This window comes from Primulina eburnea, chromosome 14 (genome assembly GCF_022965805.1).
Source record: "Primulina eburnea isolate SZY01 chromosome 14, ASM2296580v1, whole genome shotgun sequence".
Lineage (NCBI taxonomy): Eukaryota > Viridiplantae > Streptophyta > Magnoliopsida > Lamiales > Gesneriaceae > Primulina > Primulina eburnea.
The window spans coordinates 21785912-21805631 of NC_133114.1; the positions used below are offsets into that span (position 1 = coordinate 21785912).

Below are 19720 nucleotides of genomic sequence, written 5' to 3' on the forward strand. Positions count from 1 at the left end.
CGCGAACTCAATCAAAGGCAAATGATCCTGCCAAGCGGGTCCGAAATCCATAACACAGGCTCGCAACATATCCTCAAGCGTACGGATAGTCCTCTCTGATTGACCGTCAGTCTCCGGATGATAAGCAGTACTCAGACTCAGTGTAGTACCCAAAGCTGACTGGAAACTACCCCAAAACCGTGAGGTAAAACGAGGATCTCTGTCACTAACAATACTGACAGGCACTCCATGCAAACGTACAATCTCCTGAATGTACAATCGAGCCATACGATCGAAAGTGAAGTCACGATTATACGGCAGAAAATGAGCAGACTTGGTGAGTCGATCCACCACTACCCAGATAGCATCGCTGTTCCTCGAAGAGAATGGCAAGTGAGTAATGAAATCCATCGTAATATGCTCCCACTTCCATTCTGGAATAGGTAAGTTCAACAACAATCCTCCCGGTCGACGGTGCTCTGCCTTAACCTGCTGGCAAACTAGACACTTGGAGACAAACTGATACACGCTGCGCTTCATCCCTTTCCACCAAAACCGCATCCTCAAGTCTCTATACATCTTGTTGCTTCCTGGATGAACACTTAACTTGCTTCGATGCGCCTGAGACAATATCTCGTCCCTCAAAGTGTCATCCTCTGGTACTACAACCCGATTAGATAAGCACAGAAGACCATTGGACTGATAATGGAAATTGCTATCACCACCAACTAACCGAGCTAATCTCTGAGTCTTGAGATCAGACATCTGAGCTTCTCGAATCCGAGTGAACAAATTGGGCTCAGATAAAATGGTAGCAACACGAATGCTCTCCATACCTTTCCGATGCTTGAAGTTAAACCCCAACGAGCAACTATCCTGGATGGCACTAGTCATAGCACAAATCTGAAGTGCAGAGGCTCTCACCTTGCGACTAAGCGCATCAGCTGTGAGATTCGCAGAACCTGGATGGTACTTGATCTCGCAATCATAATCCTTCAGCAAATCCATCCAACGACGTTGCCTCATGTTCAACTCAGCCTGAGTGAACAGATATTTCAGACTCTTATGATCAGTAAAGATTTCAAACTGAACACCGTACAAATAATGACGCCAAATCTTCAGCGCAAACACAATAGCTGCCAATTCCAGATCATGAGTGGGATACTTCTCCTCGTGAGATTTCAGCTGTCTGGAAGCATAAGCAATCACATGACCGTTTTGCGTCAACACACACCCTAAGCCTTGAGTGGAGGCATCGGTGTAAACACTGAAACCATCAGATCCTGACGGTAACGCCAAAACAGGTGCAGAAGTCAGAAGTCGACGAAGCTCTCTGAAACTATCTTCGCACTCGGATGACCACTCAAATGGAACATCCCTCCGAGTAAGTTGCGTCAATGGTCTGGCTATCTGAGAGAAATTCACGATGAAGCGACGATAATACCCTGCCAGACCTAGAAAACTACGGATCTCAGCCACCGTCGTCGGACGTGACCAATTCAGCACTGCTTCAATCTTGCTGGGATCCACAGAAACTCCTTCCTTGGAAATCACATGACCAAGGAATACCACACGATCAATCCAGAACTCGCACTTACTCAGCTTAGCATACAATTGCTTCTCGCGAAGAATCTGCAACACAATCCTCAAGTGTTGGGCATGCTCTTCCACACTGTGGGAATAGATCAAGATATCGTCAATGAAAACCACCACAAACTGATCCAGAAAATCTCGGAAGACTCGGTTCATCAGATCCATGAACACCGCTGGCGCATTCGTCAATCCGAATGGCATAACTAGAAACTCGTAATGCCCATAACGAGTACGAAATGCAGTCTTGGAAATATCATCATCTCTGACTCTCATCTGATGATACCCCGATCGCAAGTCGATCTTGGAGTAAACAGAAGTACCCTGAAGCTGATCGAACAAGTCATCAATACGGGGTAAAGGGTACTTGTTTTTGATCGTCACCCGATTCAGCTGGCGATAATCAATGCACAACCGCATCGATCCATCCTTCTTCTTGACAAACAAGACTGGAGCTCCCCAAGGCGAAACACTCGGGCGAATATAACCCTTATCAAGAAGATCCTGCAATTGCTGCTTCAGCTCTCTCATCTCTGACGGAGCAAGACGATAGGGGGCACGAGAAATCGGTGCAGTCCCTGGCATTAAATCTATGCCAAATTCCACCTCTCTAACCGGAGGAAAACCAGGAATCTCATCTGGGAAAACATCAGGAAATTCACAAACTACTGGAATATCCTCTAGACCAACACTACCTGTGGATGAATCAATCGCATAGATGAGGTAACCTTCCCCGCCCGACTCTAAAGCACGACAGACTTTCAGAGCAGATACCACTGGCATCGGAGGTCGCGCTCCCTCACCATAGAAAAACCAACTAGAGCTTTCAGTCGTACGAAACTGAACAAGCTTCTGGTAACAATCCACAGTAGCTCGGTAGGTAGTCAATAAGTCTATACCCAAGATACAATCAAAATCTTCCATCTCTAGGATCATAAGATTCGCAGTCAACTCGTTACCCTCAAAATCTAAGGGACAACCCATCACTAGACGCTTCGCTAACACCGAATGACCCATCGGGGTAGAAACAGAAAGAATGACGTCTAGAGAAACATAGGGTAACCTATGACGCTTAACAAATCGTGCAGAAATGAAGGAATGAGAGGCTCCTGTATCAATAAGAACAAAAGCAGGAATACCGCATAAATGAAAAGTACCTGCTATGACTCTCTCCGTCTCATCTGCAGCCTGATCCTGGTTCAGCGCAAAAACCTGACCCTGGGCACGAGGTCGAAGATTCGAACTACCCACTGCCTGACCCTGCCTCCTCTGCTGAACAGTCGTCTGAGATCCAGAACCGGATCCTGCTCCACCTCGCAACTGAGGACAATTCTTCTTAATATGCCCCATCTCTCCGCACTGATAACAAGCTCCTGCGGCTACTCGGCATTGCTCCGATGGATGGTTCTTCCCACAATGCGCACAAGACTCCTTCTTCTTACCAAAGCGGAAAACACCACTAGATCGAGATCCAGATCCAGAAGAAGATGAACCAGATTTCTTGAATGACTGAGATCGAGGCCTCAAAGTACTCGGAGGTCTAGAAGAAGAAAGAATAGCCCTACCACGCTGGAGACTGATCTCTGCCTGGCGACACCGGTTCACTAACCCATCATAAGAAGTAGGATTATCACAGACAGTGACTCGATCAAAGATCTCCTGATTAAGGCCCTGGAGGAAATGATCATACTTGGCCTCAGAACTGCCACTGATATGAGGAGCGAAGGGTAACAACTCAAAGAATTTCTGCTGATACTCATCAACAGACATACTCCCCTGCTTAAGGTTCAGGAGCTCAATCGTCTTGGCTTGGCGAAGGGCTGGAGGAAAGTACAGCTGCATGAAAGCTGCACGGAAATCGACCCAAGTCACCCTACCTTGGGACTGGACTATCGGCGCAGAAGTCGATCGCCACCACTTGCGCGCACGGCCCTCGAGAAGAAAGCTAAGGGTCTCTATCTTCTGCTCCTCGGTGCACTGAAATGCACGGAAACAACTCTCCATGCGCTCTAACCAGTCCTCAGCATCATCGGGAGTCTCACCACCAACTAAAGGCTTAGGCCCCATCTGAATAAAACGATGCAAATCAAAACGCCTAGGACCGTCCCGACGATGACGATGTTCACGGTAACGCCTACGATCGTCCTGATCACCCCATCGACCTACACTCCCCTGACTACTCCCGTCATCAAAATGGTCAGCCATCGCTACAAGATAGAATAGGGAACATGGTAAAATGGTCAACGGAAATCCCAAAACAGAATCTATATCCCAAAATCATACGCATGCTCTGATACCATAAATGTAGTGACCCGTTCCAGAATCACCTACTAATCAAAAACTAAGCATGCAATTAACCTAATTAATTATAATCAGAGATAACAGCGGAAATATGGCCAACAACAATAGTTATACAACCCAATCGAAATCGAAGTCTAGACTAACTCAAAATGAAATATCCAATACAACCATATCGAATCAAATGGAAAACACTGAAAACTAAACCAACCAGCTACTCAACGTCCTCCTCCTGCTCCTCCTGAGCCATCCAACCTGAGGCCTGTCCCGTGGGAATGGGGTGTCCAAGAATAAACAAAACCGAGGACGTGAGCGATAAGAACGCCCAGTACTAAAGTATGAGTATACAAACCTATATGAAATGCACATGCTATGATATGATACCAGGGTAGTCAAGAAACAGGAATCACAAAAGATCTCAAAATGCTCAGTCTAGAGGCGCCAAGTGGATAGTGCCGCGCGGTCCAACCTCTGGGTCACTGCATCCACTACAAGACAGACGTGGACCTAAAATGTCCCGGACCACCGAAGCCCTCCCGACCCGTCGGCCACTGTGTACTCTCGGTGTCCATGCGTCCACAAGACAGGGCTGAGCGGCCCCAAGATATAGCTTATCTCAAAAGAGATACAGCTCAACAGTAAAGGCTATCTCGAAGGAGATACGGCTCAACATGATATGCAATATGCATCATAACTCGTGACATAATAGCATGCATCATATGACATATAACAATGCAGCAAATACTCATGCAACACATATATGAATGTATACTCAACCAGGATATCTCGGATAGTACTTTCGTACCTCTATCACAGCAAGCCTAGCCTTACGCAACACCGCTAATCAGGTCTAGCACAAGCCTACGCATCAAAAGCATACTCAATCAATACTACCATGCTCGACTAGCAAAACCAGTACTCCCTAGTACTACCAAAGGTTTAGGGTTTACCTTCGTCCGTCGACAGCCCTTTGATGTCGATTGCCTTGAAACTCAGGCGCCGCTACGCTACTACTCCTGGCAGCTCTTGGCTATCGCTCGACCAACAACTAACCCTAGAAACCTTCCAAATCCTCCAAAATGAGAGAAAACTCAAGAAATTGGCAAGTCAAAATGAGGAAATCCGAGCACTATTTATAGGCCATGTTCGGATCCTCCGAACAACACTTCGGAACGTCCGAACGCTACGTGTCCATTGGCTCTTGACAGCTCATGATCGGATCCTCCGATCATACACTTCGGACCGTCCGAACATGCATGGAAAATGACGTGTCGATCAACACTTGACACCTATGATCGGATTCACCGAACTACACTTCGGATCGTCCGAACTCTTCGGTGCTTCCGAACCCTCTTCGGTCCGTCCGATCATGACCATAGCCAAAATTACACCTTAAACCTTCTTAATCACCATTACTCCGTTAATTACCCAATTTGGAATTCGGGCTACTACATATATCACCGAATTCTGGAAAATTATGATTATACTTTCTGTTGAAATTAATCTGGTTGTTTTTTTTTTCGCCGATGAATTGACAAATTATTTTTGGGGTAATTCATGGATTCGGTGAACAATTTCGGTTCCAAAATGAAATTTTGTATAAGCATTCTGTTTTTTTTTTCTTTCGGTGGTTTGTCATGATGGCAAACATTAATATTTATTTTTTTTTTGTTTTCTTCCAAATACATATTGGATCGGTGGAAACAAAAAAATACTAATTTTTGTTTAAGTTAGTTTAATAATTAAGGGAATAATCGGCGATTAAGGGAATAATCGGTGAAAGTTTGTTTATCCTTAAAATTAAGGGAATAATCGGTGAAAGTTGGTACAGTGGTATTCCATCAGTGATTTTTTGGAGTTTCATAAATCTATTAATATCTAATATTTCAAATTAAATTAAATTTGAATATTATGTCTACAAAGTGACCGCTGTTATTTAATTTTAATTTTTTTTGAGATATTAAGATATTATTAAGGTTTTAAATAAAGTGCAAATGAGTATATTTATGTGAATGTTAATTGACCCAAAGAAAGATTTATACTTGACAAAGTGATTTATTTGCTTGTGATAATAAACATCTAACAATTATAAGGCCTTACTAGTTAATTTTTTTTTTCCATGAAAATATTAAATCTATCCAAAGATAGGTTTCTTGTTTGTCATGCATTATTGTTAATGATTGATTATTACCACAAGAGTACCACTTGCAAATGATATTATTGTCCAAAGACTTGGTATTGATATTGCACTAGGTATCTTGAGATGGGATTTGCCATTTACTTCTAATTTATTTAAGATGAGCATGTTATTCATGTTATTGTTATTATGTTCTCTTTTTTTCAGCAAAAGTTGCTATTATATCTGCTAATCTAAGTTCAATGCCGATCCTTAATGGGACAAATTTTAAGGATTGGAAGGAGAACATCCTTATTGTTCTTGGCTGCATGGATCTAGACATTGCGATCAGGACAGAGCAACCTGCTACTCTTACAGATTCTAGTTCCTCTTAGCAGAGAGCTGGATATGAGAATTGGGAACGCTCCAACCGTATGAGTCTTATGATCATCAAGCGTGGCATACATGAGGCTTTTAGGGGTGCGGTGTCCGACAGTGTCACCAAAGCTAAGGACTATCTTGATGAGATTGAGAAGCGCTTTGCCAAAAGCGATAAGGTGGAAACAAGCACGATTCTGAAGAGCTTGATTTCCATGAAGTATAAAGGCAAGGGAAATATCCGGGAATATATTATGGAAATGTCCCACCTTGCATTAGAGTTGAAGGCACTTAAGCTTGAATTGTCGGAAGACATGCTTGTTCATTTAGTGCTTATTTCTCTCCCAAACCAGTTTAATCAGTTTAAGATCATTTATAACTGCCAAAAGGAGAAATGGTCTCTTAATGAGCTCATTTCATATTGTGTTCAAGAGGAAGAGAGATTAAAGCAAGACAAGACTGAAAGTGCCCATTTGGCAAGCACCTCTAAAGACAAGGGCAAGAAAATAATGAATGAGCCTGCTAAAGGTCCATATGCAAAGAAACAAAAGCAAGATAAGGATAAGAAAGGTTGTTTCTTCTGTGATAAGGATGATCATCTCAAGAAAGATTGTCCTAAGTACCATGCATGGCGTGCAAAGAAAGGTACATTTTCAAGTTTGGTATGTTCTGAAGTAAATTTAGCTTCAGTACCAAGAAACACTTGGTGGTTAGATCCCGGTGCTACTACTAATATAAGTGTTTCAATGCAGGGTTGCCTGAGCTGCCGAAAGCCAAATGATGCTGAAAGATGCATTTATGTAGGTGATGGCAAGTCAGTCGAAGTGGACGCAATAGGGCATTTTAGATTGTTGTTAAGTACTGGTTATTATTTGGACTTAATAGATACTTTTGTTGTACCGTCGTTTAGACGGAATTTAATTTCTGTTTCTAGTTTGGACACATTAGGATATTGTTGTTCATTTGGAAACAATGTGTTTAAGTTATCTATTAATTCTAACATTGTTTGAACTGGTTCACTTATATTTTATGATGGTCTATATATGCTTGATACAAACGCTTCTTATATTGAAACCCTAAGTGTGGAATCACGTGGTACTAAGCGTAAGTTTAATAATGAAAATTCTGGTGCATTATGGCACAAGCGATTGGGACATATCTAAAGATATAGAGTTGAACGGCTTGTATCAGATGGAATTTTGAACTCCATTGATTTTACAGATTTAAGCAATTGTGTTGAATGCATCAAAGGCAAACATACCAAAAGAAAGAAAGAGGGTGCATATAGAGCCACCGAAATATTGGAATTGATACATACTGATATTTTGGACCATTTCCAACACCTTCTTGGAATGGTCAACAATATTTTGTATCATTCATTGATGATTACTCTAGATATGCATACTTATTTCTTATCCATGAAAAATCACAGACATTGGACGTTTTCAAGTCATTTAAAACTGAAGTCGAGAATCAACTTGACAAAAGAATTAAGAAAGTCAGATCTGATCGTGGTGGTGAATACTACGGTAGAAATGACGGTTCAGGGGAACAATGTCCAGGACCATTTTCTCAATACCTAGAAGAATGTGGAATCGTTCCACAGTACACCATGCCAGGCTCACCAAGCATGAATGGTGTAGCTGAACGACGAAATAGGACTCTTAAGGATATGGTAAGTAGTATAATCAGTCATTCAACCTTACCAGAGTCACTATGGGGAGAAGCATTAAAAACAGCAGCTTACATTCTAAATAGAGTACCAACTAAAGCAGCTATTAAAACACCTTATGAGCTTTGGACAGGGCGAAAGCCGAGTCTAAAACATTTTCATATTTGGGGATGTCCAGCTGAGACTAGACCATATCGACCGTATGAAAAGAAACTTGACTCCAGAACAGTCAGTAGGTACTTTATTGGGTATTCTGAGCGATCAAGGGGCTATAAATTTTATGATACCAAAGTAAAGAATATATTTGAGACGGGAACTGCAGTATTTTTTGAGGATATTGAGTTTGGGGGGAAGAATAAAGTAACAGACTTTGTTTTCGAGGAGGAATGTGTTCCAACTACTCTTCAAGAGGAAATAGTTCATATTCTTATGATTGATACTGATAATGTTAAGGATCGTATTCCTGTAATTGATCAGGATGTGATACAAGAACAATAAGACATTGTCAATCAAGTCCCAATCGAACAAACTTAACAACCTCAAGAACCAGTGTCTAAAGAACAAGTGTCTTTACGGAGGTCCTCTAGAGAAAGGAAGAGCGCTATTCCAGATGATTACATAGTGCTACTCCAATAACATGAGGAAAATGATGGTATGGCGGAGAATGATCCAATCAATGTTTGTCAAGCCATGCAAGATTCAAATTCTCAAAAGTGGGCCGAGGCAATGAGTGAAGAGTATAAGCCAATGCAAGACAATAAAGTTTAGGAACTTGTCCCATTACCAGAAGGTATGAAACCCATTGGTTGTAAGTGGATCTTCAAAACCAAACGGGATTCAAAAGGTAATGTGGAAAGATACAAAGCACGTCTTGTAGCTAAAGGCTATACTCAAAATCATGGGTAGGGGTGGGCACGGGTCGGGTTTTTCGGGTTTCGGGTAGTTCGGGTCGGGTACCCGATTTTTTCGGGTAGACTTTTCGTTACCCGAACCCAATCCGATTCTAGGGACTACCCGAATTTTCGGGTACCCGATACGGTCGGGTCGGGTAGGGGTCGGGTTCGGGTTTTAGTTTTTTTTCCCAAAATTATATTTTATTATTTTGTGCCTACCAAATAATATGTGACAAGAAAATAGGCTTATCAAAATAATATTGTCTTGTGAATGTCTATAAAAGTTAAACACAAAATATTAAACACAAAAGTTAACAAGTCTAATCTTGAAATCCAACTTAGATCTTCACCAAAAAAATCAGAATCATCTTCTTGTCTTGTTTGACTTTCAAAATATCATCTTGAAATGCATCATCACCTACATAAAGATGTATATTTATTAACAAAAAAATGAACATCAAAAAAAAAAAAAAAGTTTATCAATAATTCATGTTTTTCATCAATGTTTATGTAGGAAACAAAATCCATAATATAAATCTTGAAGTGATTACATTTTTTTCACCTTTATCGTTAAATTAGTTATCATAATCAAACATCAATAATAGATGTATCAACACCCAATTTTGTCAACTCTGCAAAATAAACAAATAAAATAAAATGTTAGTACTTCGAAATGTTGAGAAATATCTAAAGTAAATAAAATTAAATTAAAATACCTTTGTCAATCATTTCAATATCACACAAATCTTCCTCCATATTAATTGGTTTTGAATCACATCGAAACCAGTCTTGAGCACAAATGAGAGATTGAACTATCTTGGGTGATAAAGAACTCCTAAATGCATCAAGTACACGCCCTCCGGTGCTAAATGCAGCTTCTGAAGCAACGGTGGAAATTGGAACTGCCAATATATCTCGAGCCATTCGAGAAAGAATGGGAAACCTGGGACTATTATCTTTCCATCATTGCAATATATTAAAGTTCTTTTTTTCCTCCTCAACATCTTCAACTAAATATTTCTCCAACTCAGACTTTACTACTTCACCTTTTCCTCCACTCTTACACATCTTGAACTCTTGCTTCAACGACAATCTAATAAACATTTCAGACTCATCATCTACCTCACACTAACGTTTCTTAGACATATCTTGCGAGCCAACGGTGGAACTATTTGTTGAAGAGCATAAACTTTTAGAAGTGTCTGGAAGTTTATTGGAATGCCTTAGTTTATAATCATCAAACAACTCGTAAAGGCCAACTCTCACTTGTTCTTTCATGGTCTCATTTTTCCCAACACTGCCATACATTCTATCAAAAGAAAATTCAACAAACTCCAACTTATGTCGCGGATCAAGGATCACAGCATAATATAAAATCATATTCATTTTCTCAGTTGATCCCCAATACTTATCATACTTTTCTTTCATTCTTTTTGCCATCAAACTTAGTTCAAAGTCAGCACTCTCCAACCATTGTTTAAGAAGCATGTCAACCTCACTAATTTCGTGAAACATAATGTTCGATGTAACATACAAAGAACCAGAGATACGCAAAGTGAGTTTATAAAAATGTTTCAAAAATTTCAGCAAAAGCTTGGATCTTTCCCAATCATGCTCATTTGGAACCCCATCATATGGCTTTTTTGAAAGATCAATTCGGAAAGCAAGATCGACTTCATCATACGCATCAAATGCTCTTTTAAGACATATTGCCGACTCTAACATTAAGTATGTTGAGTTCCATCTGGTGGACACATCAAGAGTCAACAACTTATTTGTTTCTATTTTTTCAAGTTGAACACACTCTTGAAATCTTTTGTACCTGGCTGGAGAACTCCGTATGTACCTAACAGCTCCCCTAACACGCGAAATAGCTACATGCTCATCATTTCCTTTCAAACCATCCTGCACGACGAGATTAATAATATGTGCAATACACCTTACATGAACATATTTCCCACCCAAAATACTGTTTCCCCAATTATCAAATTTCTTCTGCAAATAAACAATCGCCACATCATTCGAAGATGCATTATCCACAGTAATAGAGAAAATTGTACCTATACTCCAATCTAGTAAACATCTCTCAATGCATTTTCCTATTTCTTCACCTTTATGACCAGATATTGGGCAAAAGTTCAAAATCCTTTTATGTAAGTTCCAATTTGCATCAACAAAATGAGCAGTAAGACACATGTAGTTAACTTTCTGAATAGATGTCCATGTATCTGTGGTAATGCACATCCTTTGACAATTATCCTTTATGAACTGCTGTAATTTTGCCTTTTCACTCAAATAGGACTTGTAAATTTCTCTTGTTATTGTCCTTCGTGATGGAATATCAAACATTGGACATGCAACAGACACAAAATGTCTAAAACCAGGGTTCTCAACAGTCTTGAATGGGAGTTCATCCACAATCAACATGTAACACAATGCATCTCTAATTTTTTGTTGCTCAAATCTCCAGTTAACAAGAGAGGCATCTTTATCACTTTTATGAATTGATTGAAACGAGAGTCTATTTTGATTTGTTTCAACCTCATGTGGTTTCTTCTTGCACGATTCATAATGGTTTTTAAGGGATTTAGTGCCATGAACTTTTGGATCAGCTTTAATCTCTCTAGAACAATATTTGCATCTACCTTTTTGAACATTCTCATTTTCACAAAAAAACCTTTCAAAGTGTTCCCACCATTGTGACCTAGACACAACCGTCCGAGTACGTTTTTTGGAATCACATAATTTATCATCCTTCTCATCAACCTTATTATCAATGTCCATACTAACCTCTTTATATAAGTCACTTTGTGGTTGTATGTTTGGCGAAGAAAGAGTTTCAGATATTCCTCCAAATTCCATCGCTACATCAAACAAGAAAATCAAATTGTAAGTGACAACAATGAGTAATGACAGCAACACAATGACATCAAAATAGAAAACATGCTACTGGACAAGAAACAAAAAAACTGGCACTGTACAAGAAACAAGATAACACGCTACTGGAGAAGGAAAAATTCTACTGGACAAGACACACAATTAATATATGAATATACAATGCTTAAACTAACGGCCAAATATATTTTTACAACATAATTTTTTACAAAAAAAACATGGCACTGTATTCAATTCATTTTTTACAACATAATTTTTTGTCAAATTTATGCACTCCAGTAATACAATTCATAACCATAATCACATTAATTTACACAAACTTAAACAAAATCAAGAAAAGTACAGCAGAAATCGAGCTTTAGATATGAAAGCTCTATCAATTCCACAGACAAGATTAGATATGAAAATAAAATAATTAGCTAGGTCACTGAATTCCACAAAACCCTTGTCCTAATATTGGATGACACCAAACAACGACCTTTTCACGCCAACGAGTCCAAAATACGATTGTTTTCAATTTTCAGCATGAATGTATGATACAAGCAATTCAGCAAACACGTAGTGAACAAGATTTGAATGATACCAACAACTGTAAAATACCAACCAAAGCCAAGATTCGAGCTTGCCCTTTGGATTTTGGAATTCTGTAAAAAACCAGCCGCTCACAGAGTCACAATCACGGATCACCGACCCTCGCTCTAAGTAGAAGTCTCGTGCGGTGCTTTGCTTTTGGATTTTGGAATTCTGAAACGTAGAAGAAATGAAGAATTATAAGCTTGGCCTTTGGACTTGGGTCTTTCCAATTTATTAAACTGGACCAATCATTATAACTTCTTATAAGCCCTGAAGCCCATATGGTTTTTTTAAAACATCGGGTACCCGATAGGGTAATTCGGGTAACAACTTCAAACCCGAACCCGATCCGACTAAAATATAGTCGGGTTCGGGTAGTACCCGAACCCGACTATTAACCCTTTTAAACCCGAAAATTACACCCAATCGGGTTCGGGTCGGGTGAAACCCGAAAACCCGACCCGATTGCCCACCCCTAATCATGGGATTGACTTTAAAGAGACCTTCTCTCCAGTTTCATCGAAGGACTCTTTTAGGACAATCATGGCACTTGTTGCACACTTTGATATGGAACTTCATCAGATAGATGTCAAGACAGCTTTTCTCAATGGAGACATTGAGGAAACAATATATATGGTGCAACCAGAACACTTTGTATTGGGAAATCCAAAGAATATGGTTTGCAAACTTAAGAAGTCCATCTATGGGTTAAAGCAAGCTTCTCGTCAATGGTATCACAAGTTTCATCAAATAATTATCTCATTTGGTTTTGAGGTAAATGTAGTAGATGATTGTGTGTATCATAAGTTCAGTGGAAGTAAACATATATTCCTGGTTTTACATGTGGATGACATTTTGCTTGCCACAAACGATATAGGCATGTTGAACGATACCAAGAAATTTCTCTCTAGAAATTTTGAAATGAAAGATCTTGGTAACGCCTCCTTTGTACTAAGAATCCAAATACATCGAGATCGTTCTCGAGGTATTCTTGGATTATCGCAAAAGAGCTATATCGATAAGGTACTTAAAAGATTTGGCATGCAAGATTGTAAGACAGGTAATACCCCGGTCACTAAAGGAGACAAGTTTAGTCTTAAACAGTGCCCTAAAGGAAGCCTCGAGATTCAAGAAATGCAAAAGATTCCCTATGCTTCGGCTGTAGGAAGTCTTATGTATGCTCAAGTTTGTACGCGTCCAGATATTGCGTACATTGTTGGAGTGTTGGGCAGATATTTAAGCAACCCAGGAATGGATCACTGGAAAAGCAGCCAAAAGAGCAATGAGATATCTAAAGAGGACTTGTGATTATATGCTCACATATAAGAGGCCGAATAATCTTGAGATCATGGGATATTCGGACTCCGATTTCGCTGGATGCCAAGATAGCATGAGATCCACTTCAGGCTATGTATTTCTATTGGCTGTCGGAGCTATCTCTTGGAGAAGTGCCAAACAAGCACTAATAGCTTCTTCCACCATGGCGGCTGAATTTATAGCATGTTACGAGGCATCTAATCATGCAATATGGCTGAAGAATTTTGTCACTGGGCTGCGTATTCTAGAAGAGGTTGAAAGACCGTTGAAATTTTTTTGTGACAATAGATCAGCTGTATTGTATTCCAACAATAATAGGAGCTCGACAAAATCGAAACACATCGACATCAAGTTCCTTGTTGTGAAAGAAAGAGTACAAAGTGGACAGATTTTGATAGAACACATAGGCACAAACTCCATGATAGCAGATCCTTTTACGAAGGGTTTGCCACCCAATGTTTTCCATGAGCACACTACTTATATGGGTGTTATTCAGTTTGATGAAGTCTAGATTTAGTTGGAGTTTGTACTATACATTTTATTTTTGGTTCTGTTGTTCAATTTATGTATTTGGATATTTTCTGATCAGAAATAAAGTTCATTGTTTACTTTACACTTTGTCTTACTGATATTAAGTTTTTGATCTCACTTTGGTAAAGAAGGACCAGTTGAAAATTGACATGAATAGATCACCTTGCATGTAATTTTCATGACATACATTCATGATTGATCTATGTCATTTGATTGTATTGATATGTGTGATCATTAATGGTTCAGTTGTGATAGATACAACAAAGATTGCATTGATCCTATGTCGATATAAATAATGGACGAGATTGTTTAAGAAGTCCTATGGTTGTGATGAAAAAAGTTTTGAGCTCGTTAAGTTTAACACATTTATAAGTTTACACATATGGCCAGTGGGACATTGTTAGAATTTTAAGGGCCATAATTGTAATTATAAATGTTTAATGTCATCAATTAAATAAGTCATTAATTGATATGGTCTAATTTAGAACAAGAATTGACTTAATGTCTTAATTGTCATGATATTATTGTGTGGATACCATATATGATATTTCTGGTTTGTTGAGGGGTCAAATTAGAAATAGTGAAATTTTTTTAATTATAAAATGAGGTTATGGTCCCAATTTTGCAGAACGATGTATTTTTTTTGTTTCCCATCAACAGAACTCTCTGGTTTTGGAAGAAAACTGCAAGATTGAATATCACTCCAATAATCATCAACAAATCACGGATTCCGGTACGCTTCCGCGATTATGATTCTTATATATGTTGTTTCTTGAGAATTGAATAGTATTTGGGGATTTGTGTGTTATGATGTAAAACCCAATTGATTTCTTGAAAATACGCTGGAGGATGATAAAAATTATTTTTTCTTTCCGATGTTAAATTTGGTAGGATTTAAGAGCACTAAGTCCGGAATTTTTTTATTTTTACCAATTTAAATCTTATTGTTTTCTTTTATGGCAAAAAAATTTCTTTTAATCAAAATCTTGGGACGATAATTTTGAAGGACTTGATTGAGCATATGAGCCCTTAAAACTTATAAAATTCCCCTCAAAGGTAGAAAGGAGAATTTATTTCAATCGGAAGGAGTCTTATTTTTTAGTTTGGTCAAAAAGAGTGACTTAAATTGAAAGATTGTATTTACACATGCTAGTCAAAATAAAATCAAAAAATAACATAACAGCTCAATCAAGATTCAAACTCAAGTGATTTTGCACAACACAATACTTTACCCCTACATTATGTCATTTTTGATTGATATTTGGGTCAAGTTTTTTTTTTACATTTGAGTCAACTTTTTCATATTTTGGTCGAGTTTTTCATATTTGGGTCAAGTTTTTACTTTAGGTCAAGTTTTCATATTTGAGTCGAAGTTATATATTTGGGTCTAGTTTTCACATTTGGGTCGAGTTTTACACATTTGAGGTAGAGTTTGGGTGAAAAGTTTATGCTATAATAGGTGTCCAATGAGCCAACTTATAGCTTGAGCTTACTTATAGCTTGAGCTTTATTGACTCTCATGTAAAAATAATCTTTATTTTAATAATATTTTACTGTTTTATCCAACTATGACATTTTGTAACGTACCGTAATTTTCATACTCAAAATTTGCGGAAAAATTAAAAAATTTCTTAAATACGAAAATAAAATCAATACGATCGTCACTACATCATCCATTCACAATAAAGATTTTGTTAAAAGATAAGTTTTCTCAAAACATCTCGCATCAAACATAAAATCAGAGTAATTTAACTTTTGCATAAAACTTAAACATTGCGGTCATCGGGTTAGCCTCCCGCTCAGTCCAAGCCTGGCCCTTGGTCGCCACCTCTTGTCACCTCATCAACATACTCACCTGCATCGATCAAGTCTAGTGAGTCTAAAGAATCAACACGTATAAACTGGAATAACGAGTACTACGTAATAAAATCGCATGCACTTTAAAATAGGACATACATAACTTGAAGCTTGAACTTGCATAATAAACTTTGACATACATACGTACATGACTAGACGTGCCATCAACATAAACTTTCATAAGCATACTGCATACTTGAACATACATAACTTCATCATTTTTGCGTAGAGGCATGTTTCAAAGCAAGTGACCCGTAACATAATAAATGCCTGATCAGACAACCACAGTACTGGGCTGACAGGAACGTATCCACTGCCACATACATGAGATCTCCGTTCATAATTTAACGGACTGGTTGGTCCCCGTTCATAATTTAACGCTTTCCAACCTCGATCTAACCCGTTCATAATTTAACGGGCGGATTGGTCCCCATTCATAATTTAACGTTTTCCAATCATAAACATAATTTGGTCAAAAGACATTTCGCATACCTCAAAACTTAAAATATTTTCTTTTGCACGTCAACATACTTACTTGGCGTTGAGGGATTTGTTGGACTTTGACTGGTGCCGTTACTGCACATACTAACATGAATTTGCATACGTAACTTACATAACTTAGACGTAAATATCATACTTACTCTCAAGCTCGATCATTTCTTAGGACATTCCATAATTTCCAATGACACGACCTTAGTAACCCTTGCACTAAACCATGACATCGAACCTCAAAGCATGCTAAAATATTTTCCCCAAAATATGCAACACACAGACCCCGTGCCCAGGTCCAGCTCCGGGTCCGTGTAGGTACTGTAAAATGTGTGTGCAGAAAAGGGAAGAGACGGACCCCGTGCTTAGGTCCGTGTAGAGGTCTGTGTAGACTCTGTAAAAAAATGTCGGGCAGAAAAGGAGGGGCACGGACCCCGTGTCAGGGTCCGTCAAAGGGTCCGTGTACTCTCGGGTTTTTGACACTACGGAGGAAACAAAGGCACGGACCCCGTGTCAGGGTCCGTGTGGGGTCCGTGTGGCTTCGAGCGGCTGAAACCTGCGAGAAGAAATCTTACACTATGTATATTCCACCCAACAAACAACATGGAGCACAAGTGGACACCTCAATACCCATCCTGGACTACTATAATATTGACTCAAACTTCTACAATCGCTTCCAAACAATCACACATCCTAAGCGACACAATAAACTCGTGGACACGAATTTGGCATAACGATCAAACCCTACGACCACTATTGAATACAAGGGCCTAATGGCGCTAACCAACCCGTTGAATATCAACCCAACATCATAACAATCATACCTAAGCGCAGCAAAGAACGCCTGTCGATCCCCAACGAAGCCTGCAACCATAAAACTTGAAGAACACATCAATATCGTAAGTTTTCTGAAAATGCAGTTTGAGCAGTTGCACGAAAAACACCATAAATCCCTCAATTTTTATCCAAATAACTCTAATTTTATATCAAATCGAAGGCATCGAAAAGTTCTACATTTTTTGCGTTGAAAGTTTTCTCAAAATCTTGACCGAAAAATCGCAGTATTTGAAAAGACAGCAAAAACGTGAATTTGGTGATCCAAAAATCGTTTCAAACTTGATCTAAACACGATTGCTCAAACTTCTACGCATCACACATGTATTTTCCGCATAAATAACAACACAACGCATAATATGACAAGATCGATGCATCAAGAATAGAATATACGTGCCTTTTGATAATAAACGTTACCGAAACGGCGTCACCGAAGCAGAGATGGAAGCGAGGTTGATCCGGGACGATCGTGCAACGATTTCTTTGAAGAAGCTCGACAAAATACTGCTGGGAATAATCAGAGAAAGGGGCGGCTGTTCTTGGGGAAGGAGAACCCTAGGTTTGTCTTGTAAAAATCTGAAAATAAACTTGTAGGTGTGTGTTGTGTGTTTTAGTGTGTGTAAAAATGTGTAGGTATGTGTGAGTGTAGAAAACGTGTGTGTGTGTTTTAATTAGGAGAAATTCTAGCTAAATTAACTATTTAAAATACTAATCAAAGGTTAACACCTAATAATTTACTCAAAACTCTTCAATTAAAATGATCACACACACCAATTTTTTTTTAAATTTTAAACTCTTAAATCACTAAATACATAATAATGCTTTAAAATATTAAAACTTAATAACTTATTAAAAATGCCCCATCCTCAACTTAAAATAAAATACCATATTTTAAATTGTCACAATCGTCACCGGTCTCTTCCTCGATCCCGCCTCGAATAATCGCCTGAAACATGAAACTCGAAAAATATTTTAACGTGCATCACAATAAACATGAATAATTTAGAATAATGCATTTTCATAAATTATGCATGGCTAAAGCTCATTTAAAGTTAATTAAATGATTTAATAATTAAATAAATGCATGGGTTGTACGTGTACTAAATTTGGGCACTACAGTTCCTCTCCCACTTATAAAAATTTCGTCTTCAAAATTAAATCTTACCGAACAACTCCGGGTAGCGAAGTCTCGTATCTGCTTCGGCTTCCCAAGTGGCTTCCTCCACTGATTGGTTGAGCCACCGGACTTTGACTAGCTTAGTCACTTTGTTCCGGAGTCTTCGCTCCTGTCTATCTAGGATTTGGACGGGTCTTTCCTCATAAGACAGGTCTGGAGCCAACTGCAACGGCTCGTAGCTCAGAACATGCGAAGGATTAGCCAGATATTTCCTTAGCATCGAGACATGGAACACATTGTGCACCCCAGCCAGATTCGGCGGAAGGGCAACACGATAGGCTAGTGTCCCAACTTTGTCCAAAATCTCAAACGACCCAATGAACCTCGGACTCAGCTTGTCCTTTTCCCCAAATCTCATCACACCCTTCATGGGTGCTATCTTGACGAATACGTGATCACTGACGGCAAACTCGAGATCTCTCCTTCTCTTATCAGCATAGCTCTTCTGACGGCTTTGGGCGGTCTTCAATCTGTCCCGAATCTTGGCTACTACAGCTGCGGTCTGCGGAACTATTTCTGGACCAAGTTTTGCTCTCTCACCAACTTCATCCCAATGAACTGGTGACCTGCACTTCCTTCCATACAACGCCTCATAGAGAGCCATACCAATTGATGATTGGAAGCTGTTGTTGTATGTGAACTTCACTAGAGGTAGTCTAGACTCCCAAGTTTCTTGAAAATCAATCATCCAGGCTCTCAGCAAATCCTCTAAAATCTGAATCACTCGCTCAAATTGACCATTTGTCTGCGGGTGAAAAGCTGTACTGAAAAGAAACTTCGTTCCCATGGCTGCGTGTAAGCTCTTCCAGAAGGACGATGTGAATCTCGGGTCCCTGTCGGACACAATTGAAACTGGGAATCCATGTAGACGGACTATCTCCCTGATATATAGCTCCGCATACTACGTCATGGAGAAGGTCGTCTTCACTGGTAGAAAATGCGCTGACTTAGTGAGTCGGTCTACTATAACCCAAATAGAATTCGATCGTCTGACTGACCTCGGCAACCCAAGCACAAAATCCATAGTAATGTTCTCCCACTTCCACTCGGGAATGGGAAGTGGCTTAACCAATCCTGCTGGCCTCTGATGTTCAGCTTTTACTTGCTGGAAAGTGAGGCAT

At 39.3% G+C, this 19720-nt stretch overlaps 1 protein-coding gene across 1 annotated transcript; it reads left to right on the top strand.

Moving 5' to 3' along the window:
- The first annotated feature begins 6338 nt into the window (after positions 1–6338).
- On the top strand, positions 6339–7908 carry LOC140813044 (uncharacterized). Its single transcript, XM_073171455.1, has 2 exons — positions 6339–7006; positions 7114–7908. The coding sequence occupies exons 1-2, from the start codon at positions 6418–6420 to the stop codon at positions 7140–7142; spliced, it is 618 nt and encodes a 205-aa protein (XP_073027556.1). The 5' UTR covers positions 6339–6417; the 3' UTR covers positions 7143–7908.
- Positions 7909–19720: the final 11812 nt, after the last annotated feature.

What these genes read in the sequence shown, in the direction of transcription:
- LOC140813044 (XM_073171455.1), top strand. Translation starts at nt 6,418, where the DNA reads ATGAGTCTTATGATCATCAAGCGTGGCATACATGAGGCTTTTAGGGGT. An exon ending in TGCATGGCGTGCAAAGAAAG is followed by an intron (nt 7,007 to 7,113) that starts GTACATTTTCAA and finishes GTTTCAATGCAG; the next exon opens with GGTTGCCTGAGCTGCCGAAA.